Source organism: Mustela erminea, chromosome 14 (assembly GCF_009829155.1).
Source record: "Mustela erminea isolate mMusErm1 chromosome 14, mMusErm1.Pri, whole genome shotgun sequence".
In the NCBI taxonomy this organism is placed as follows: domain Eukaryota; kingdom Metazoa; phylum Chordata; class Mammalia; order Carnivora; family Mustelidae; genus Mustela; species Mustela erminea.
The window spans coordinates 32,483,868-32,509,501 of NC_045627.1; the positions used below are offsets into that span (position 1 = coordinate 32,483,868).

Genomic DNA, 25,634 nt, shown 5'->3' on the forward strand with positions numbered 1-25,634 from the left:
CTGGATGTCTTCTTTGCAGAAATGTCTGTTCATGTCCTCTGCCCATTTCTTGATTGGATTATTTGTTCTTTGGGTGTTGAGTTTGCTAAGTTCTTTATAGATTTTGGACACTGGTCCTTTATCTGATATGTCGTTTGCAAATATCTTCTCCCATTCTGTCAGTTGTCTTTTGGTTTTGTTAACTGTTTCCTTTGCTGTGCAAAAGATTTGATCTTGATGAAATCCCAATAGTTCATTTTTGCCCTTGCTTCCCTTGTCTTTGGCAATGTTCCTAGGAAGATGTTGCTGCGGCTGAGGTCGAAGAGGTTGCTGCCTGTGTTCTCCTCAAGGATTTTGATGGATTCCTTTCGCACATTGAGGTCCTTCATCCATTTTGAGTCTATTTTCGTGTGTGGTGTAAGGAATTGGTCCAATTTCATTTCTCTGCATGTGGCTGTCCAATTTTCCCAACGCCATTTATTGAAGAAGCTGTCTTTTTTCCATTGGACATTCTTTCCTGCTTTGTCGAAGATTAGCTGACCATAGAGTTGAGGGTCTATTTCTGGGCTTTCTATTCTGTTCCATTGATCTATGTGTCTGTTTTTGTGCCATTACCATGCTGTCTTGATGATGACAGCTTTGTAATAGAGCTTGAAGTCCGGAATTGTGATGTCAACTTTGGCTTTCTTTTTCAACATCCCTTTGGCTATTTGAGGTCTTTTCTGGTTCCATATAAATTTCAGGATTATTTGTTCCATTTCTTTGAAAAAGATGGATGGTACTTTGATAGGAATTGCATTAAATGTGTAGATTGCTTCAGGTAGCATAGACATTTTCACGATATTTATTCTTCCAATCCAGGAGCATGGAACATTTTTCCATTTCTTTGTGTCTTCCTCAATTTCTTTCATGAGTACTTTATAGTTTTCTGAGTATAGATTCTGTGCCTCTTTGGTTAGGTTTATTCCTAGGTATCTTATGGTTTTGGGTGCAATTGTAAATGGAATTGACTCTTTAATTTCTCTTTCCTCTGTCTTGTTGTTGGTGTAGAGAAATGCAACTGATTTCAGTGCATTGATTTTATATCCTGAGACTTTACTGAATTCCTGTACAGGTTATAGCAGTTTTGGAGTGGAATCTTCTGGGTTTTCCACATATAGTATCATATCATCTGCAAAGAGTGCCTTTAATTTCCTTTTGTTGTCTGATTGCTGAGGCTAGGACTTCTAGTACTATGTTGAATAACAGTGGTGATAATGGACATCCCTGCCGTGTTCCTGACCTTAGCAGAAAAGCTTTCAGTTTTTCTCCATTGAGAATGATATTTGCGGTGGGTTTTTCATAAATGGCTTTGATAATATTGAGGTATGTGCCCTCTATCCCTACACTTTGAAGAGTTTTGATCAAGAAGGGATGCTGTACTTTGTCAAATGCTTTTTCAGCATCTATTGAGAGTATCATATGGTTCTTGTTCTTTCTTTTATTGATGTGTTGTATCACATTGATTGATTTGTGGATGTTGAACCAACCTTGCAGCCCTGGAACAAATCTCACTTAGTCGTGGTGAATAATCCTTTTAATGTACTGTTGAATTCTATTGGCTAGTATTTTGGTGAGAATTTTCGCATCTGTGTTCATCAAGGATATTGGTCTATAGCTCTCTTTTTTGGTGGGATCCTTGTCTGGTTTTGGGATCAAGGGGATGCTGGCCTCATAAAATGAGTTTGGAAGTTTTCCTTCCATTTCTATTTTTTTGGAACAGTTTCAGGAGAATAGGAATTAGTTCTTCTTTAAATGTTTGGTAGAATTCCCCTGGGAAGCCGTCTGGCCCTGGGCTTTTGTTTGTTTGGAGATTTTTAATGACTGTTTCAATCTCCTTACTGGTTATGGGTCTGTTCAGGCTTTGTATTTCTTCCTGGTTCAGTTGTGGTTGTTTATATGTTTCTAGGAATGCATCAATTTCTTCCAGATTGTCAAATTTGTTGGCGTAGAGTTGCTCATAGTATGTTCTTATAATTGTTTGTATTTCTTTGGTGTTAGTTGTGATCTCTCCTCTTTCATTCATGATTTTATTTATTTTGGTCCTTTCTCTTTTCTTTTTGAGAAGTCTGGCCAGGGGGTTATCAATTTTATTAATTCTTTCAAAGAACCAGTTCCTAGTTTCGTTGATTTGTTCTATTGTTTTTTTTGTTTTTTTGTTTGTTTCTATTGTATTGATTTCTGCTCTGATCTTTATGATTTCTCTTCTCCTGCTGGGTTTAGGGTTTCTTTCTTGTTCTTTCTCTAGCTCCTTTAGGTGTAGGGTTAGGTTGTGTACCTGAGACCTTTCTTGTTTCTTGAGAAAGGCTTGTACCGCTATATATTTTCCTCTCAGTACTGCCTTTATTATGTCCCACAGATTTTGAACTGTTGTATTTTCATTATCATTTGTTTCCTTGATTTTTTTCAATTCTTCTTTAATTTCCTGGTTTACCCATTCATTCTTTAGAAGGATGCTGTTTAGTCTCCATGTATTTGGGTTCTTTCCAAACTTCTTGTGGTTGAGTTATAGCTTTAGAGCATTGTGGTCTGAAAATACGCAGAGAATGCTCCCAATCTTTGGTACCGCTTGAGTCCTGATTTAGGACCAAGGATGTGATCTGTTCTGGAGAATGTTCCATGTGTACTAGAGAAGAATGTGTATTCTGTTGCTTTGGGATGAAATGTTCTGAATATATCTGTGATGTCCTTCTGGTCCAGTGTGTCGTTTAAGGCCTTTATTTCCTTGTTGATCTTTTGCTTGAATGATCTGTCCATTTCAGTGAGGGGAGTGTTAAAGTCCCCTACTATTATTGTATTACTGTTGATGTGTTTCTTTGATTTTGTTATTAATTGGTTTATATAGTTGGCTGCTCCCACGTTGGGGGCATAGATATTTAAAATTGTTAGATCTTCTTGTTGGACAGACCCTTTGAGTATGATATAGTGTCCTTCCTCATCTCTTATTATAGTCTTTGGCTTAAAATCTAATTGATCTGATATAAGGATTGCCACTACTGCTTTCTTCTGATGTGCATTAGCATGGTAAATTCTTTTCCATCCCCTCACTTTAAATCTGGAGGTGTCTTCGGGCTTAAAATGAGTTTCTTGGAGGCAACATATAAATGGGTTTTGTTTTTTTATCCATTCTGATACCCTGTGTCTTTTGACAGGGGCATTTAGCCCATTAACATTCAGGGTAACTATTGAGAGATATGAATTTAGTGCCATTGTATTGCCTGTAAGGTGTCTGTTACTGTATATGGTCTCTGTTCCTTTCTGATCTACCACTTGTAGGCTCTCTCTTTGCTTAGAGGACCCCTTTCAATATTTTCTGTAGAGCTGGTTTGGTGTTTGAAAATTCTTTCAGTTTTTGTTTGTCTTGAAAGCTTTTAATATCTCCTTCTATTTTCAATGATAGCCTAGCTGGATATAGTATTCTTGGCTGCATGTTTTTCTCGTTTAGTGCTCTGAATATATCATGTCAGCTCTTTCTGGCCTGCCAGGTCTCTGTGGATAAGTCTGCTGCCAATCTAATATTTTTACCATTGTATGTCACAGACTTTTTTTCCCGGGCTGCTTTCAGGATTTTCTCTTTGTCACTAAGACTTGTAAATTTTACTATTAGGTGGTGGGGTGTGGGCCTATTCTTATTGATTTTGAGGGGCATTCTCTGCACCTCCTGAATTTTTATTCTTGTTCCCTTTGCCATATTGGGAAAATTCTCCCCAATAATTCTCTCCAGTATACCTTCTGCTCCCCTCTCTCTTTCTTCTTCTTCTGGAATCCCAATTATTCTAATGTTTTTTCGTCTTATGGTGTCACTTATCTCTCGAATTCTCCCCTCGTGGTCCAGTAGCTGTTTGTCCGTCTTTTGCTCAGCTTCTTTATTCTCTGTCATTTGGTCTTCTATATTGCTAATTCTTTCTTCTGCCTCATTTATCCTGGAAGTGAGAGCCTCCATTTTTTATTGCACCTCATTAATAGCTTTTTTGATTTCAACTTGGTTAGATTTTAGTTCTTTTATTTCTCCAGAAAGGGCTTTTATATCTCCTGAGAGGGTTTCTCTAATATCTTCCATGCCTTTTTCGAGCCCGGCTAGAACCTTGAGAATTGTCATTCTGAATTCTAGTTCTGACATATTACCAATGTCTATATTGATTAGGTCCCTAGCCTTCGGTACTGCCTGTTGTTCTTTTTTTTTGTGGTGAATTTTTCTGCCTTGTCATTTTGTCCAGATAAGAGTATATGAAGGAGCAAGTAAAATACTAAAAGGGTGGCAACATCCCCAGGAAAATATGCTTTAACCAAATCAGAAGAGATCCCAAATCGTGAGGGGGGAGAAAGGGGATAAAAAGAGGTTCAGAAAGAAAGAAAGAGGAAAAAAAAAAAAAAAGGACAGAAAAGAATTAAAAAAAGAAAACAAATAAAGAAAAGTATAAAAAAGAAATATATATATATATATATATATATATATTAGATAAACTAGTTAAAAATGTTAAAAAAGAAAAGGGTAAAAGTTAAAAAAAATTAGCAGAAGAGAAAAAAAAGAAAAAGAAATAAAAATTAAATTAACTGCAAGATTAAAGAATCTTAGGAAGAAAGCCATGAGTTCCATTCTTTGCTTTCTCCTCCTCTGGAATTCTGCTGCTCTCCTTGGTATTGAAACTGCACTCCTTGGTAGGTGAACTTGGTCTTGGCCTGATTTCTTGTTGATCTTCTGGGGGAGGGGCATGTTGTAGTGTCTTTGCCCCAGGCAGAATTGCACCACCCTTACCAGGGGCTGGGCTGAGTAATCCGCTCAGGTTTGCTTTCAGGAGCTATTGTTCCCCGAGCGCTTTCAGTAGAGTTCGGGAGGACGGTAATAAAAATGGTGGCCTCCTCGTCTCCGGCCTGAAGGAGCCGAGAGCCCGGGGCCCCACTCCTCAGTGTGCCCTCAGAGAACAGTGCCCAGCAAGTCCCGTCAGCCTGACCTCCGGCCATGCTCCGAGCCCACCAAGCCCGCGACCAGTTCAAGGTAACGCCGAGCTGTGAGCTTACTGTCGGCTCTGTCTCTGTAGCTGGTTTTCCCGTTCCAATACCCGCAAGCTCTGTGACACTCAGACAACCCCGATCCTTCTGTGACCCTGTGGGACCTGAGGCCACTCTGACCCCACGTGGGCTTCACCCCGGTTTAGCCACTGGAGCGATGTCCCTCAGCGGAACAGACTTTTAAAAGTCCTGATTTTGTGCTCCGTTGCTCCGCCGCTTGCCGGGAGCTGGACCCTCCCCCTGGGGTCTATCTTCCCTTCGCTTTGGATTCACTTCTCTGCCAGTCCTACCTGTCAGAAAGTGGTTGATTTTCTGTTTCTAGAATTGCTGTTCTTCTTCTCTTCAATCTGCCAATGGATTTGTAGGTGTTTGCAATCTTTAGATAAGCTATCTAGCTGATCTCCTGCTAGCTGAAGTAGTCTCAGCCTGCTACTTCTCTGCCATTTTGACTCCTCACCTAGAATGTGGTTTTTATACCTTCCAAAGGACATAGTATTATGCTGGTTAGACTGGTAGACTGATGAACTGATGAAATCTTCTCAGGGCATAGTTCATGAAGTTTTCCGATGGTTCACATTTCCTGAGGAATTTTATTTAGAAAAAAAAATAAATCTCTATAAAACTTAAAGTTTTGGAAATAACAGTAACAGAAACAACATGCGGAATGCACAAGACCTTGACTTTAAGTTTCTGCCATTGTAGTTACTAGTAATATCATCATTAATAATTTAGCTAACACTCCCAATTTAATAAATTTTCCAAATTTAGTTAACTTTCCCTCATTTTCCTGATCTTTTAAATGATAAAAATAGGACTGATTTTCCAATATCATTGTGAAAATTAAGTGAGATAATGAAAATACAGAGGTAGAGAAAAAATTCAGCATGTCTCTATGTTCCAAATGGACAAAACAAGCATAAGTCAAAAAGTCACACAAAAAAATTAGCAAGTAAATAAATAGCAAAATCCCAAAATGACTATAGAAGAGCAATGCCTGGATATCTCAGCCAGTTAAGCCTCCAACTCTTTTTCTTTTTCTTTTTTTAAAGATTTGTTTATTTATTTGAGAGAGAGAGAAAGGGCACCAGGGGAGGGGCAGAGGGAGAGAGCCTCTGGAGCCAATTCTTAGCTTAGCACAGAGCCCAACATGGGGCTTAATGTCAGGACCTGAGCCAAAACTAAGAGTCAGAGGCTCAACAACTGTGCCACCAGGCACTCCGAGCCTTTGACTCTTGATTTCAGCTCAGGTCATGATCTCACAGTCCTGAAATTGAGCCCTGCATATGTTTTGTACTCGGCAGGGAATCTGCTTGAGATTCTCTCCCCTTCCCTCTGCCTTTCCCCCCCGTTCTCTTTCTATTTTATGTCAAATAAACACATAAATAAAAATCTTTTTAAAAAATATAAAAGGCTATAGAAGAGAGAAAATTATCTGTACCTAATGGATGTCCAAAAAAGGAGGTGGTGTTAGGAAGTGGGCATTGCCTTGTGAACTGTTTTAAGGTAGAAAGCAATGAAACATATATGGAGTCTAAATGAGAATATGTAACTAAAGTCAGGCAGGCAGGTTATGAGTTGAGAGAAAGACACATTAAGGCAAAGAAATTAGATATGTTTGGCAAATTATGGGAACCTGTTTTAAAGAAAGTTGTAAAGGTAAATGTTAACAGATCGAAGCTGATTGCACTATGATAATTATTTTAAATTTCATTGAATAAAAATTAAAAATGGGTGGTACTTGCTTTTAGGTAGTGGAATCTTTAAGACATAATAATTTATTGGATGTGTATTATACATAAAATTATCTTCAGTTTTGCCTGGGACAAATGTGAAGTTAATAATAGGAAAAAGGTGAACAGTAATAGGTGCAGATTTCAGTCTCAGAACTGGGAAAATAAAGATCAATACAGAGCATCATAAATATATCTATGAAACCAAAGAATTTAAAAGCACATATAAATTGAGTTGAGTCCTAGTTATATACTAGGACTTGTGTGTGTTTGAATTGACTAATATCCTTTAATTATAAGCACATTTTATAATTTCAATTTATTTATCCAGTGAAAAGGAATTTAAAAAGCAGAAGAAAGACTTGGTTACTTGGTCCAAGTGATGTGATAGCAATCTACTGTTTTGTTAATTATGATAAGATAAGAGGAGCTTTTAAATTTCTACTCTGAAAGAAGTTAAATAATCATAAAATTATACAGATGAACTTTCATGTCATTTAGTCCAAATTCTTTATTTTATAGCTGTCCAGGTGACTTACTGAAGGATTCACAGCATGTTCTCCAAATCTTGAGTTGGTAATCTTTTTAAAACATGATTTAGAAAACCATATTTTCTTGTAGAAAACATCACATTACATCTGATAAAGTATAGAAAACTTTAGCATTAAGAGAATTCAAAAACCCTACCTGCATTCCCAGTGATCCCTTAGGCAGGTTTTCAATGCTTTACCCAGGGTTTATAAAGCTTATGCATTTGCTAAAAGACTGAGGTTAAAAAATGGATCAATCTCTCTAGAGAGTAAAAATCCAAGAAAGAAAACTGGGAAGAATCTTACTGATAAACAACAACAGCAAATAAAAAGTGTACATGATTACTTTATTATATATAAGCAATCATGTACATTTTATTTTCATATATATATATATATATATATATATATATATGAAGAACAACATGAAAAAAAGCTGAGTTACCAAATAAACAAGTCAATAGCAGATTAAAGCTAATAATCTTATTTTAAAATGAGCATGGGATTTGAATTGATATTTCTCCAAAGAAGACCAACAGGCACATGAACATTTTCTCAACATCACTAATAATCAAGGAAATGGAAATCAAAACCACAATGAGATATCACCTCTCCCTGTTAGGATGGATACTATCAAAAACAAACAAACAAAGACAAGTATACGCAAGAATGTAGAGAAATTGGAGCCCTGTATACTATTGGTAAGAATGCAAAACTACTATCGAAAATAGTACAGAGATTCCTAAAAAAAATTTAAAAAAAGATAGAACTTTCATATGTTTCAACAATCCTACTTCTGGGTATTTATTCAAACAATTTAAAGAAGTAGTAGCACTCCATATTCATATGGAGTTCACTATATTCACTATAACACTATATATATAGTGATATATATATATATATATATCCATATTCACTATAACACTATTCACAGTCAGAATGGATAAAGAAAACGTAGTACATACATAGAAAATTATTCAGCCAAAAAAAGAAAAAAGAAAGAAAGAAAGAAGAAAAGAAAAGGAAAGAAAAAGGAATCCATCATTTGTGACACCAGGGATGCATCTTGAAAACATTATGCTAGGTGATATAAGTCATTTACAGAAAGAAAAATAATAATTCCCCTTGTAAGAGGTATCTACAATAAGCAAATTCACAGAATCAGAGTGGAATGACAGTTCTCAGAGGCTGGAGGAAGGGGAAGTGGTTAATCAAAAACTGTAAAGTTTCGGGGCGCCTGGGTGGCTCAGTGGGTTAAGCCGCTGCCTTCGGCTCAGGTCATGATCTCAGGGTCCTGGGATCAAGTCCCGCGTCGGGCTCTCTGCTCGGCGGGGAGCCTGCTTCCTCCTCTCTCTCTCTCTGCCTGCCTCTCTACCTACTTGTGATCTCTCTGTCAAATAAATAAATAAAATCTTTAAAAAAAAAACTATAAAGTTTCAGTTATAGCAAGATAAACTCTAGAGATCATTGGTACAACATTATGCCTCCAGTCAGTAATACTTAATTGTATACTTAAAAGTGTGTTAAGAGGGTAAAACTCATGTTAAGTGTTCTTACCAAAAATGAAATAATTTTTTAAAATGAAGTTACCAGGGCACCTAGGTAGCTCAGTCGTTAAGCATCTGCCTTCAGTTCAGGTCATGATCCCAGGGTCCTGGAATCAAGCCCAAGTAGGGCTCAATGCTAGGCATGTAGCCTGCTTCTCTCTCTCTCCCACTCCTCCTGCTTGTGTTCCCTCTCTCGCTGCTTCTCTCTCTCTCAAATAAATAAATAAAATCCTTAAAAAATAGCTAAATCAAAATAAAATGAAGTTACCAATAAATATATCTGTTTTATAATGAAAAGGTATACTCTAGAACTGTTAAGACTTTTGAGCTATTTAGATATTCTTAATAATAAAATGATATTTAAGACTAGGTCCAAAATATGCAGTGTCACATTAATACTGATAAATAAAAAGACACTTGTTAAATAGTGTCAAATGTTTCTTTTAGTTCGTGTTTATCAAAATGTTTTCAATTCATGTCCTTCTTTGAAAAATATAGATATATTATTGATCACATGAATTTTTTTTGGAGATAATTACTTATTTAAAATTCCTTACTGTTTTTCACAGTGGCTGTACCAATTTACATTTCTATCCACAGGGCAGGAGGGTTCTTTTTCCTCCATATCCTCACCAACACCTGTTATTTCTTGTCCTTCTGGCTTTGGCCTTGCTGATAGATATAAGATATCTCATTGTGGTTTTGATTTATATTTCCCTGATAATTAATGATGGTTAGCAGCTTTTCATGTGTCTACTGGCTATTTGTATGTCTTCTTTGGAAAAATGTCTATTAGGTCCTCTGCTCATGTTTTAATCATTTTTTTGTTTGTGTGTTTTGAACTGTCTAAGCTCCTCATTTGGGATATTAATGCCTCATCAGATGTGTCATTTGCAAATATCATCTCCTATTCAGCAGGTTGCCCTTTTGTTTTGCTGATGGTTTCTCTCACTGTAAAAAACTTTTTATTTTGTTATAGTTCCAATTGTTTATTTTTTAATTTTTGTTTCTATTGCCTTAGGAAACATATCTAGAAAAATGTTGCTATGGTCAGTCAGAGACATTAACACCTGTGTTCTTTTTCAGGATTTCTAGTTATGAAATGAATAAGATACAAGAATAAAGGACACAGCATGAGGAATATGGTCAGTGATACTGTAATAGCGATATATGGTGACAGATGGTAGCTACACTTGTGGTGGCCATAGCATAATTATAGAGAGAAGTTGAATCATTATGTTGTATACTCGAAACTAAGGTAACATTGTGTTTCATCTATACTAAAATAAGAAAAAAATAAAGTGCCCTAAATATTATTTTCCTTCAACCCAAACATTCCTCCCTGGATCTCTTTTGCTCTTGAGAGATATAACTATGTAGGAGATGGTTTTGTTAGGGATGAAATTCATGGATTTTGGTGATGGGACATTAAGTCAATTAAGAAGAGACTTAGGATATAAGATTAATATACAGGATTCAATGATAATTCTGTATACCAGCAACAAATATAGAAATAACATACAATTATTTAAAAATAACTAATAATAATAATTAGATACCTAGGAGCAAATTTAGAGTAGAGTATTCAATATTCCTACACTAAGAAATACAAAATATTACTGAAAGAATATGAAGAAGATCCAAACAAAATAGAAATATGTAATATGTTCATTGATTAGAAAACTCAAAGTATGTGCTCGCTTCGGCAGCACATATACTAGACTCAAAGTATTTGAGACGCGTATTCTCCTCAGTAAGGATACAAAGAAATTGTCTCAATATGGATACAAAGAAAGTGCCCCCCAAATCCCAGCAGTTTTGTAAAGATGTGGATGTGCCTATGTATATTTGTGTACATGCACTTGCACATGGTAATTTAAAAAATGCATTTGGAAATGCAAAGAACTTAAAATAGTGAAGAGCAAAGATGGAGAAATTTACCTGGTTTTAGGACTTAAGTAATTAAAATATGTGATTAAAAAAATAGACTATAGACATTTCAAAAAAGATATATGGATATCCAATAAGCTCTTAGAAATTAGCTTAACTTAATTTGTAATCAAAAAAGTTCAAATTTACGACACTGATAGTCACTAGAAACTCACTGGATTGGCTGAATTTAAGATTGACCAACTCTCAGTGAGGGTGTGGAACAAATGAGACTCTCATACGTTGATTGCTCAGGCTGCATAATGGTACAAACATTTTGGAAGAAGTTTGGCAGATTATGCAAAGTTAGAACACTTAATGTGAGCTACCGATTCCACTTCTAGTATTTTCCCGAGAGAGACAATATTTTCCATACAAATATTTTACATGAATTTCACTAAAGCTTTACGTACAACAGCCATTAGCTGGGTGTAGAAATGTTCATCATCAGCAATATGCTGAAAGAACCAGAAATATGCCAGATATTCTCACCATAGTTGGATACCCAAAACATCATTCTAGATAAAATGTTGTCAGGTGGTTGCCTGCAGGGGAGGGTGGTGGAGATTGAACGTACAGTGTTACAGTGCAGCTTTCTGGAATGACGGAATGGTTATAAATGTCAAGTGGAGTGGCGGGTAAACATTTACATTTGTCAAAACTCCTCAGATTATATACTTAAAATAATGAGCATCTTTTTAAAAAATGGTGTGTCTTTTGTTATGTAAAACTGATATCTATGCAAATACTAAAGAAAATGTAGATTAAATGTTACATAAGTTTGACATAAGGAAAATTTTATAACTATGACTTAAAACTTAAATTAAAAAAAAAATTGGTAATTTGCACTTCATGAAACTATAAAAAAAGAAATCATTGCTTGCAGGGGTACCTGGGTGGCATAGTCAGTTAAGCCTCCAAGTTTTGGTTTCTGTTCAGGTTGTGATCTGAGAGGGTCAGGAACCTCGGACTGGCTGTGCTTAGCACAGAGTTTGCTTGAGTTTCTCTCTCCTGCTCCCTCTGCCCTTCCTTCATCCCCAAATAAATAAATAAACCTTAAAATGAAAGAAAGAAAAAAGAAAGAAAGAAAGAAAGAAAGAAAGAAAGAAAGAAAGAAAGAAAGAAAGAAAGAAAGAAAGAAAAAGGAAAGGAAAGGAAAAGAAAAGAAAAGAAAAAAGAAAAGAAAAAAAGAAAAGAAAAGAAAGCATTACAGACAGGAGCATCATGAGCAAAGTAAATAACTAGAGAAAAATAATTGTTTTTAATGGTTAATCCCTATCTATTTATCCATTCATCACTTCCTATTATCTACTTACTATAAGTATAAAATTTATATAGATGTAATCAGAGTGATCAAAACTAAATATGTGAAATGGCTTTTGATCACATAAAAGATTCTCAACTTTACTTAAAAAGAAACTAATTTCAGGGCACCTGGGTGGCTCAGTTGGTTAAGCAACTGGCTTCCGCTCAGGTCATGATCCTGGAGTCCCAGGATCAAGTCCCACATCAGGCTCCTCTGCTCATCAGAGAGCCGGCTTCTCCCTCTGCCCCTCGCCCCTTTCATGCTCTCTCTCTCTCTCTCTCTCTCTCTCTCTCAAATAAATAAAATCTTAAAAAAAAAAGAAACTAATTTCAAATTAAACTATGCAGAGATATAACTTCTCATCTATCACATTGGCAGGAATCCCAAAATTTGAAAACATATTTATGTTGCTATGGAGAATAAGCACTGTAACATCTGTGAGAAATGCAAAATCACACACCACCTATGGAAGTGAATTTGGGAATACCTCGTAAAATTTCCCATACACTTAAACTTCGATACTGAGATCCCACAAACAGGAAATCTTTCCCATAGTTATGCCTACAAAAATACGGAATGGCTTTTGCGTAAGGCTTTCCATTATAGAGACCAAAGGTAGCCTGATAAGGAACAGTGTAAATACAGTACTCTTGAAATTCTACAGAGTATTCTCCAAGATATACTGTAAGATTTAAAATATATGTATATATATGTAGAAAAATTCTTTATCATGCCTTACTATTGCTTATATTTTAAAATATAAGAAAATATACAATTTCTTAACTGTTTATTTGTATAAGAAAAGAAAAAATAGAGTAGAAGCCAGAGATCTTATATTTCTCTAAATATACCTTAATTGGTGAATTTGACTTTATAACTTATAAATATATATATGTATGGATAGTTAAAACTATATAGAATATTTATGACTTCAAAGTCAAATACAGAAGAGCCTGAGTGGCTCTGTTAGTTAAGCCTCTATCTTTGGCTCAGGTAATGATCCCACAGTCCTGAGATTGAATTCCACTTCAGGCTCCCTGCTCAGCATAGCCTGCTTCTCCTTCTTCTGTTTCTCCAGCTCTTGCTCTCTCACTCACTCTCTCTCTCTCTCTCTTTTTTTTCTTTTTTAAAGATTTTGTGTATTTGTCAGAGGAAGAGAGAGAGCACAAGCAGTGGGAGTGGCAGGCAGAGGGAGAAGAAGGATCCTCGCTGAACAAGGAGCCAGATGTGGGACCCCATCCCAGAACTCTGGGATCATGACCCGTGCCCAAAGCAGATGCTTAACTGACTGAGCCACCCAGGCATCCCTCTTGCTCTCTTTCTCTATGTAAAATAAAAAAATAAAGTCTTAAAAAAAGAAAAAAGAAAACAATGTCAAATACATATATAAAAATTAAATATCAAAAATTTAATTGACTCTTGAAAATAAAACCAAAATGAGAAAATTAAATATTCTGTTTCAAGATGGCAGATTGCCCCAGACAAAGAATATTTCAAATAATTTTAACATATAGTAATTTGTACACTTCTTAATAGGAGCTATTATAAGAACAAATAACTGAAAAGAAGTATTCTTTTTTCTTTCTTAAACATTTACTTGGCTCTTTTAAATTTTTTGCACTTCCAAATCAGTGTTTTTAATTATCACACTTGCACACATGCACACATGCACACACACACATACACAAAGATGCACTATTGCTAGGGTTTTGATGGTTTTTCATTTTGTCTTTAACTTTCACTGTATTAATGTCTTCTTACTAAATAAATTTTATCTTTTGTTATATTAAAGTCTTCTTACATAAGTAAGTTTAAAATATTCAAATTATTTAAAAAACAAATTATTTCAGTAATATTTATCATAAATTTAGTAATTCAATGCACCATTATCATCATTAGAGAAAATAGATGTAAACCAAATCAAACACATTAAATATAAAATCCTACACTCCTAAATTTAATCTGGAGATATAAGTATGAATTTAGGGCATATTTTCTCTAAAAAAACACACACAAATGGTAGCAAAAAGCAACCATAAGCCAGACTACAGTATCCGAATGCTACTTCACCCCCAAAATACAAGGATCTCTGAGAAAATGGCTAATTCCAAAAATAGGGGAAACATGCAAGATAAGCCTAGAATATGGTGAATCAGAATGCAAGATAGAGATCAAAATCTACTGAGGTTATTTCAAAAGGACCCAGAAAAAAATGTAAAGAGCCTACTACTGGCCAAAAATAGGACTATTTGGGAAACAATTAACATAATAGTTAGACTGAATCATATCAATTACATTTAAATTGATATTCAACTATATTATATATAAAGTATTTATAATAGTTTGCAGGAAAAAATATCATTTGTTACTTTCCTGAAAAATAGTAATTACTAAAGAAAAAGTCAGAATTTTACCCTCTCTGTGTTGTGTGAAATCTTATCTCAGGATTGTCAAATAGTTAAGGGAGAAATTTTCTTTTTTACAGAGAAATTTCATATAATAAATTAAGAAAAATGAATTAATATATCACAATTTTGCAAACCCTAGCAAAATAATGTAATGACAACATGGTTTCTTTTTTTATTCATTTTTAAAATTTTTTAAAATTTAAATTCAATTAACTAACACATAGTGTATTAGTTTCAGAGGCTGTGTGCAGTGATTCATCAATTGTATATAACACCCAGTGCTCATTATATCACATGCCCTTCTTAATGCCCATTACCCAGTTACCACATAACCCCCAACACACCTGATTTCTTTAAGGACAACAAAAAAGATACATGGAAATCAAAAAGTTTGGAAGCAAAAAATGAGACTAAAAAGATTGAGGATCGCCTGGGTGGCTCAGTTGGTTAAGTCTGCTTTCGGCTCAGGTCATGATCCTTGGATCAAGCTCCAAATTTGGCTCCCTGCTCAATTGGGAGGCCTGCTTCTCCCTCTCCCTCTGCTGCTTCCCCTGCTTGTGTTCTCTTGCTTTCTTTTCTTTTTCCTCACTCATTATTGCTCTATCTCAAATAAATAAATAAAATCTTCAGAAAACACAAATAAAATAATAAGATCTTGTTTAGATCCTGATTCAAACAATCCACTTTTCAGACAGCCAGGGAAACTTGAATCTTCACTGATTGCTGAGGTTAGCAATGACTATCTAGTTTTGTTTTTTTGCTTTTTTTTTTTTAAAAATATGATCATGGTATCATTTTTGTTTTTGTTAAAGTCTAATCTTTTAGAGATCATATTGAACTATTCATAGTTCAAATGAAATGGAAGCATAGGATCTACTTAAACATAATACCTTGCAAGGGAGGAGAAGGAATGGTTAAAGAAGTATGAATGAGTGATGCCTGAGTGGCTCAGTCAGTTAAACATCTGCCTTCAGCTAAGGTCATGATCTTGGGGTCCTAAGATCAAATCCCACATCAGACTTCCTGCTTAACGGGGAGTTTGCTTCTCCCTCAACTCTTCTCCCCTGCTTATTATCTCTTTCTCTCACTCTTTCTCTCAAATAAGCAAATAAAGTATTTTAAAAAAAGAATTATAGATGAGGCACAACTGGCCATGGGATAATAATTATTGGAAATGAATGACATGTCCATTGAGATGAAGGACACTACTGTATTCTCTATTTGTATATATTTGAAATTTCTCAAAATATTTCTTTTTTTTAAGATTTTATTTATTTATTTGAGAGAGAGAAAGAGAGAGAGCACAAGTGGTGGGAGAAAGAGGGACAAGCAGACTCCACAATGAATGAGGAACCTGACATGGGGCTTGATTTCACAACCCTGAGATTATGAGCTGAGCCAAAACCAAGAGTTAGATGTTCAATTGACAGAGCCACCGAACAGACCCTTCCCAAAATATTTCTTTTTTTTTTTTTTTTAAGATTATTTATTTATTTATTTGACAGAGAGAGATCACAAGTAGGCAGAGAGGCAGGCAGAGAGAGAGAGAGGAGGAAGCAGGCTCCCTGCCGAGCAGAGAGCCCCATGCGGGACTTGATCCCAGGACCCTGAGATCATGACCTGAGCCGAAGGCAGCAGCTTAACCCACTGAGCCACCCAGGCGCCCCCAAAATATTTCTTAAAGTATTCTCTCTCCTTAAAGATAAAATAATCTCCTCCCTAGTACCAAACTCTATAGATAGGCATGTAGCTCAAATGTGCTAGTTTTCTATGATAACATAGAATTTGCTTCTTCGTAATTGATTTTTACAATTTAATTTCAACATTATTTATCTTCCTGGCTGTATTCCAGTTTTTACAAGAATGCAGTGTACTAGAAAGAACAAGCGCTTTGGATTCAGGCAGATCTGGTTATGGAATCATGGCTTTAACTTTCCAGCTGTGTGATAGAGTTTTCAGAGTTTACTTCATCCCTGAGCCTCTGTGCACCATCTGTGTAATAGCCATATAATAAATGACATGTTGTATGCATTTTAGCAAGATTTCCCTAGTTTAAGTTCACCTTTGGTTTCAGAAAAAGCTGACAACGTATGTGTCTTTGTCAGTTCGGGCTGCTGTTATCAAAATACCATAGACTGGTTGACTTAAACAATATACAATTTTTTCTCACATTTCCAGAGCCTGGGAAGTTCCACTTCCAGACACCAGCAGATCCAATTCTTGTTGAAGGCCCTCTTCCCAGATTGTAGATTGCTGATGACCCCCTTCTCCTTTGTCTTCACACAGTGGGAAAAGGAAACTCTGGTATTTTTTTCTTTCTCTTCTTATAAAGGGCTCTGCCCTAGTGACCTCCTCTAAACCTAATTATTTTCCAAAGTTCTCATATCCTATTCCCTCATATTGGGCTTCAACATAAGAATATTGGAGGGACACAGCAGTTCAGTACATTTTCCAGTATGGAAAATGGAATAGTAGTATATCTGATAGTAATTTCCTTGCAATGAAGAGTTTGGGGTCTCTGATGAAAGAATATGTTCTTTGGAGAGAAAGAATCAGAGATGCCAATAAAGCCAATTAGGGTGGCTTGTTGTTGAAAAAGATGGAATTTTTAATTCTGAGAATAGTGGCAGGATATTAAGAAGTCTATACCTCTACCATTCATTGGACAATTTTTTAAGTAATAACATGAACGCAGAAAGAGCTATTTAACTGGAAATACTCTCTAATCATAGAGCACAAGAGGTACTCTTTTGAGACTTCTTCTATAAAACTGTAACATGAAATGAATAGAGAGAAAATTCTTCCCACTTTGAAACAAGGTAGCTGGCAGTTAGATTCTGAGGATATAGATGCAATTATAACGAGTGATGGTAGAAAGGGGTTGCTGAATTGATCTCATGGTTTTGTCATTTATTTCCCTAACAATTAGATATTTTGTACCTATTATATATCCATTATATTTGTAGACACCATGGTGATTTTGGCAGGGTAGAAATATGAAGACAAATCTGACTTCAACCTGCAGAGGTTTACTATTTTATTTGTTATTTTAAAATATTATATCACACCTGGGAAATATTTCTTTTCATGTCAAGAACAAACAAGGATACTTTACTGAAGGTAATAGTTAATCAATTAAGAAAGAGAAAGCAATATAATTTATAAACATTTTCAAAATGAGATAAAATTATTGTTAGTTTTCAGCGATATGATTGTGTGTCTAAAACTCTTCAGAGTAAAAATAGCAGTACAAAAATAAGACGATTTTGTGATGTGGCTAGATATAAAGTTAATATGCTGAAAATAGCAGCCTTCATGACTAGAAATAATAATTAGGGGTTATGATGGTTGGAAACAAGACAATTTAATGTACTTAGGAGTGAACGTAAGAAGAAAAGGAGAGAGGCACCTAGGTGGTTCAGTCAGTTAAGTTTCTGCTTTTGGCTCAGGACCCTGATTCCAGGGTCCTGGGATCAAGTCCCTTATCAGGCTCCCTGTTTAGTGGGGAAACTGCTTCTCCCTCTGCCTATGCCTCTCTCTCTCATGAATAAATGCATTTTAAAAATCTTTTTAAAGAAGAAAAGCAGAAAATCTATATGAAGAAAACTATAAAATACTAACAAAGGACAAGAAAAAAAAATCATAGAAATGGAAAAGCTTATAGGGCGAGATAAAGCCCCTTGTGTGTGGTCAAACATATAATTATTATATTACTCCAGGTTCTCCAGAGAAACAGGATGTGTGCCTAAACAGGATATTTATTTTAAGGAATTGGATCATGTTATTATACAGGTTGAGAGTACAAAATATGAAGCCTAGATATCTAAGAGAACCAGTGGAACAGATGAAGTCAATAATTTGTTTTCTAGAGAATTCCCTCATGCTTGGGAGATTGGCCTTCATGTTCCATGCAAGACTTCAGCTGATTGGATGAGGCCCATCCACACTAGGGAAAACAATCTGCTTAATCCAAAATTCACCAATTTAAACATTAATGTCATCCAAAAAACACCTAGTAAGTTGACAAAATTAATCATCGCAACTGTTTTCTTATTTTTTGAGTAGTTTTCCTTTCTTCTGCATTGTTGGGAATATATTTGACATATAATACTGTGTAAACTTAAGGTGCACCATGGGTTGAATTGATACACTTAAATATTGTGAAATGATTTCATCTGTCACATTAGCTGACACCTTGTATCATCTCACACAATAAGGTTTGTTTGTTTGTTGTTTGTTTGTTTTTTATGGTGAAATATTTAATATTTACTCTTGTAGCAACTTTTAAATATATGATACAGTATTGTTAACTATAATCACCATTCTTTGTATTAGATGCCTAAAATTTATCCATCTTATAACTAAAAACTTTTATCCTTTGGCCAATATCTCCCCACTTCCCCCCACCCTCAGCCTCTACTCTGTTTCTAGGAGTTTGTTTCTGGGTTTTTTTTTTTTTTTTATTCTTTAAAAACAGTCTGTTTATCAATATGACAACTTTCAGTATATCTTGTTTAATAATTGTCATAGTAGTTCTTTTAAAAGATGGGAACATTGGGGCGCCTGGGTGGCTCAGTGGGTTAAGCCGCTGCCTTTGGCTCAGGTCATGATCTCAGGGTCCTGGGATCGAGTCCCACATTGGGCTCTCTGCTCAGAAGGGGCCTGCTTCCCTTCCTCTCTCTCTGTGATCTCTTCCCTTCCTCTCTCCGACTGTGATCTCTCTCTGTCAAATAAATAAATAAAATCTTAAAAAAAATTATAAAAAAAATAAAAAAATAAAAGATGGGAACATGAATGTAGTGATGAAAAGTATGACGAAAATGAGAGTCCTTGAGAAAAGTCTCCTCGGAAAGTTCTTTACAAGGGAAAAGGTTTTCACTATCATGTCCTTTCACATACCCTACCTAAAATGAAGATGAGCTGGTGGTGATAAAGCAGCTATTATGTAACCACAAGGGGACAGGGCAGAGAATAGAAATCACAATCCCAAGATGTTTGAACAGAAGTGTTGACAGTACCATGTCAATGACCACATTCTCTAATCATCATATCAGGGGCAGATTAAATGTTTTTCAGTTCTCATTACATGAGAGAAAATATAAATCAATTTAAATAAGATCACTATTTAGATTTTCTGTTACATTCAGGAAGACTTACTTCTAATATACAAAGTGTATTATCTGTTTTATTTATCTTATTTAGTTAGCACAGTTGTCATCAATGATCCCTTCTGCCTCCTCATCACCATTGCCCCTTGGGAGGCTTCCATTCAGTTCAAGCCATGGATCAAGTCCTTTTGGTAAATAAGGGAATAACTTCAGAGTTTGTCCCACTGCATGTTTAAAGCAAACCTAGACTTATTTCAATAGTATCCTATTGAGAAAAGATTTGTAAATTCATATAAACATTTTTACAGTTTATAACAGGAATAGTCCTCTAGCTCTTTTGGAGAGTCTGGAATGATGTCTATTGTTCTCATCTGTTCGTCTGTTAAAATTTTCTCTTGGCTATAATTCAGCTAAGCCAACATAGCATAGCTATTTTTAGGGGGAATTGCTTTTATGTGATTTTTTTTCTTCTTTTTACAATGAACACATGTCGAAAGAAACTAATTTTGGGGAAATTTCACAGATTTTTCTCTTAGCTTAAGAATAGATGGCAACCATTGAGAGAATGAGAGAAACTAAAGTATTGCACATTGCCCAACAAAAGAAATCATAATAAAAATTTGTTATGAGCAGAAACATTGTCTCTTGCCTGTTAATTATCTATGTTCAATTCCAGTTAAAAATACCTTGCCTGTTTTATTTTTTTATTCCTGATTTTTTATTCAGAGAATAATTAATGTTCTAATATGCCATAAAGAAAGACTGTTGTCCTATATTTTTCTGAAGGAATGAAAGCTGAAAACAGGGTGTGAAAATGATTTGTTTACCTTGGTTCAAGGTAAAATTGCTTTAATTTTTCCAGCTGCATTGCTGCAGTAATTTAAAAGCCTGAGCATGTCTCCCAGTATCATTAAAACACAACTGGAATTAATACACAGCCTACTCAATCCATACCATAAATAGTCAAGGAAATGCTGATGGTGGTTGAGCTACTGATAGTTGGTTAGGTTTTATAAACTAATGGAGTATATATCAACAATAATGCTGATAATGAATTGATGATGTTATGCTTAAGCAAAGAAAAGGACTTGACTGAAAGATTTGCTATTTGAGAAATAACTGTTTCTTTCATTTCATGTCTAAAACATGGATATGAGTGGGGGAAATAGTACCCATGAGAGGAGATATTGTAACATCAGTAACCTCAGATGTGAAATGTGTCAGCCCGAGCGAATACTTGGGTTCTAGAAAAAGCACCCTTAGAACATAACATTTTCTAGTGAGGATGTTTTCATTTTAAGTTCTTGGCACTACAGAGTTCCATCTCTGCAAATCTGTCTCTGTTTTTTAATTTTGTAAATAACCTAGTGTTATTTTGTACCAGTCCTTTAAGGGGCATGTGTGTGTATGTACAACCCAGCAATTTCAATTCTAGGTGGATACCTATAGACATTCTGGCATAGGTGCACAGAAGACATGCACAAGAATGTTCATGGCAACATTTTTTGTGATACCTAAAAAATGTGGAAAGAACCTGAATGTTATCAATATTAGACTGAGTAAATGAATATTCATACATTCATTCAGTGAGTCGTATGCACAGTAAAAACAAATCAACCAGCCATATGTGTCAGCTGTGATGAATCTTAAAAGTATAATATTAAAAAAGGAAGCAAATTAAGTTTGAAACCTTATGATATGTTCACAAATACCTAAAGTTCAAAAGCAGACAGTAATAAACAATATAACTCAAAAAAACTGCTCAACATAAATTTAAAGATTTCCAAAGTACAGTAAATATTCAACCTTTTAACTTGTTTGGTAGAATATATTATCAGCTCTTTCTTGAACATTAACCCATGATGTCACAAAATACATTTTCACAAAGTGCCATGTATTACTATTGTTCTATTCTATATAAAGGCAAACTTAGGCACATATACCTGGCCAAAGGCACAGGGAGCAAATTACCCAAGGTTACATAGCTGGCACATTTCAGAACTGGGAACCAGACCTTGGTAATTTGAGGGCAGAGCAAATGCTCTTAATGCCACAATTATAGACACTGTATGCATTACCTTATCTAAGTACATACATGATTTTAATGTAGTTCAGTCATATTACTTCCTGCATTTTATATAACATTGCATTCAGGAAAGTAGTCTGTGTCATTATTACCTTTTTTTCAAAAGGTAATATTATGCATATTGATAATAATATGCATATTAATGTTTATATCATCTTTTATCCTGCCTTGCCATGCTTTGTTTAAACAACTTATTTATTTCCAATGTCTCAATATAATATTGTTTCAGAAACATCCTGGAATATAGCTTTTGTTTTTAAAATCCATAAAAGTGTGATCACAGTAAAAAATAGAAACATCATTTCAGAATATTCTAATTGTTCTTTAAAGAGTCTGTATCAATGATATTCTTCCTAGCTATTTATGTGAGAACAAGCATTTAGAAAATTTGGCATATCATGATCACATATTGCTGTTCTTATCTGTATACATTTAACAAACAATGATTTTGGATTTTTATATTCTTAATAATAAATGGTTTTACTTTCTTTTGATATCCTTGACTTTTTTCTATAGATATTTGTGTTAGTGTTTTATAAGATCATTTTCTATAAAAAAGATAATTGATTATTTGTCATAAATATCTAAGTGTTTTGTTGTTATACATATAACATTTAATTTTATTTCTGAACTAAATTGTTTTTATATTATTTAAAAATCTATGTGGCTTCAAAAGAACTTTAATGTGTTTAGGAAACACTTCCCTCCACAAAATTCCATATACAGACATTTTTTTTCCTTTACTTTATATATTTTAAATTATAAGTTCAGCTATAATATGAGAATGTCACTCTTTCTATATTATTTCTTAAACTTTCAGCAATGTTTGATGCTTATTCTATTTAATTAATTTGGGTATTTTAAAACTTATGCTTATATATTTATATAAATTGTCATTTTCTGAGCTGTCATTCTTTTTCACTATTTTTCTATCCATTCTTGCCAATTCATTTCTAAATAATTGACTCATCTATTAATTTTTCTATTAATACTATATTGTTTTTTAACATATTGGTAAAGCAAATCACAATTCTTCTTGTGGAAGATTCTAGATTTCTAGACTATTCACCACTACAAATTTAGTAGCATCATCAATTTCTTGAACCATTGCCATGACATTCTCATTGGTTTATTTATTTCCACACTGCCCTCCAATGTCAATTCTCCACCTAGCAGTCAGAGTGATCCTTAAATCAGTCAATTACATTTCTCAGTTGAAATATTCTAGCAGCTTTTACCCCATTTTAAAATTTAAACTGTTCGCTGGACTACACATCTTTATGGGATCTAGCCACCCCACCCAGACCCTGTTTTTGGACCTAATTCTCCATTTCCTTCAGTTTGCTCTAGTAACTCCAACCTTCTTTGTATTCTAGTGACAAACTAAGTACACTTCTTTCTGTACAAAATACAGTTAAAATTTCAAATTATTTTCAGTGTTTCCATGTTTATGTCAAATAGTAATTCGAAGGAGAATAAACCAGTCATTGCTAGCTCTTTCAGTACATTTTAATCAGAAAATACTTCATAAGGCACCTGTGTGACTAAGTCATCCAGTGTCTGCCTTAGGCTCAGGTCATGATCCCAGGGTGCTGGGATTGAGCCCCACATTGGGCTCCCTGCTCAACAGGGAGACTGCTTCTCCCTCTCCCACTCCCCCTGCTTGTGTTACTTCTCTCGCTCTCTCTCTCTCTGTCAAATAAATAAATAAAATCTTTAAAAAATACTTTGCAAAATTTATAGATCTTAAAATGATGTCAGCATCAATTAAAAAAATAATACTACTACTCTTTTCTAGTTACTAAGTGCACCAAACATGAAACAAATTTATAAACAAATGGACAAAAGGTGAGTTCCTGGATCCAAACTGATCACAAAAATGCTTTGGGATTTGGGAATGACTGCATGCCCATTTTATAGTCAGGAGCAGGAGAAGCTCAGAAATAAGCCTCAGCACAAGAGTTTTGGAGAAATTAGCTACATCACACTCCTCACTCTCAATTTCATTATGGAAAAACCTGTAACAAAAACACATACAATAATCGTATCTTATCTGTGAATGGCACTGTGTGGATTAAGGAGAAGTCGTTAACTAGTCCAAACACTTAGAACATCATTTTTCTTATTAATCTTCAAATCAACTTAAAGATACAGAAAGAAGAAATTATTATCAGGCTTTGTTTGTGGGTGAAAACTGTAACAAACAAATTTTCTATGCATCAGGAATCTTTATTGGGCATAAATTTTCCTAAGCAAAACATCAGCTTTTAAGAAACAAGCTCTATTTTTTAAAATTTTAATTAACTGAAATTCATTTGTAATTCAAGCTCTTATTCCACCAGAAGAAAGTAATTTGATCTAAGTGAACTGAGTTATCTTTTGTGTATCCAAAGATCCAGCCACACAACGTTCCCTTTCCTAGGGATCAAATATACTTTCCTGGTAGGAGTGGATTGCAAAGAGGGCATTTGTCATCACTATCCATGTGGGCATTGACTGGGCATCCATGTGCCCATCAGTTCTCAATTCATGATGCCCAGGAAGATCAAAGCTGTAATCTTTGGCTTTAACTACATTGCCACTTTAGATCTTGCTGTTCCCCCCCTCCTCAGTTGTTTTAATGACCCATTAGAGGACATGAATAATGATACATAATATCAAAATCTAATACTTAACCTTTCTGGTGCTGGTGCCCCAGATGGAGTTGCAACTGGAGCAGCTGGAGGGGAGGGAAGCCATGGCCAACACAGCAGGGACACACTTTCACTGCCATCAAGCCTGATGGGGTCCAATGCAGCCTCATAGGAGAGGTCATCAAGCATTTTCAGCAAAAAGAATTTCTTTACCTTATTGCTATGAAAGTATTTCAGGCTTCTGAAGACCTTCTCAACGTCTTCATTGACCTGATTGACTTTCAATGACCATCATTGACCTGAAGGACTATGTATTTTTTGCTGGCCTTGTAAAACACATGCAATCAAGGCCTGTGGTTGCCATAGTCTAAGAGGGGCTGAATGTGGTGAAGACAGGCCAAGTGATGCTCAGGAACCCCAACCCTGCAGATTCTAAGCCTGAACCATCCATGGGGACTTTTGCATCCAAGTTGGCAGGAACATAATCCATGCTAATGATTTTGTGGAGTGCAGAGGAGATTGGCTTGTGGTTTGGCCTGAGGCGCTGATAGATTACTTATAGTTGTGGTCAAAACTAGATCTGTGAGTGACAAGAGAGCAGACCTCAGTGCTTTGCCCACTCCATTCCCTTTCTTTCCCATGAGCAGGGGTCCAGTATCTAGAGAATCCAGTTATTCTTGAGAACTTTCTTGTAATCTGGAGAGGAACTCTTGGATTTAGGTGTACTCCCTGTCAAGTATTACATGCTACCATCAGATTAAAATGTGTCATCCCAATGTTTAAAAAAATAAATAAATAAATAATAAAGCTAATACTTGATAAATTTGTTTTTTGAATATTTACGAAGTATGTGCCATTGCTTGGACCAACTAATGCTTTTGTCTGGAGGGAAATAAATAAAAGGCAAGAAAAAATTACTGAAATTGAAAAACACATCACTATACAAACAGTCTCACTTTTAAATGAAACTCTAAAATCAAAGATGAAAACTCCTGCTTTCTGATTTGTAGTTTATTACATTGAATAAACTAACTACACTGAAATATAGAAGGCCAGAATGTTACCTGAACCGTCATCCTACTTGCTGTCTTTTGAATTTATCTATCTAATCTCACTCAAATATCATTTATCTACACATATATGAATAAATAACAAGTGTATACATATAAGACTAACACATTTGAATCACAACCCAGCTAAAGAAGCAGAACACCGCAAGCAGCTCTCAATACTCAAATGTCATTTAAATTTTTCTGTCTTTCCTTGAATATTGATTGAATACATTTCTTAATTTTGTGTTTATCACTCTTCTGCATTTAAAAATAATCT

At 35.1% G+C, this 25,634-nt stretch overlaps 1 protein-coding gene across 1 annotated transcript; it reads left to right on the forward strand.

Annotated features, from left to right (window-relative positions):
• Positions 1-20,133: 20,133 nt before the first annotated feature.
• Positions 20,134-24,676, forward strand: LOC116572808 (nucleoside diphosphate kinase A-like). Its single transcript, XM_032312192.1, is given in 3 exon segments — positions 20,134-20,151; positions 24,432-24,554; positions 24,557-24,676. Coding segments are annotated over 3 exon segments (261 nt in total).
• The last annotated feature ends 958 nt before the right edge of the window (positions 24,677-25,634 follow it).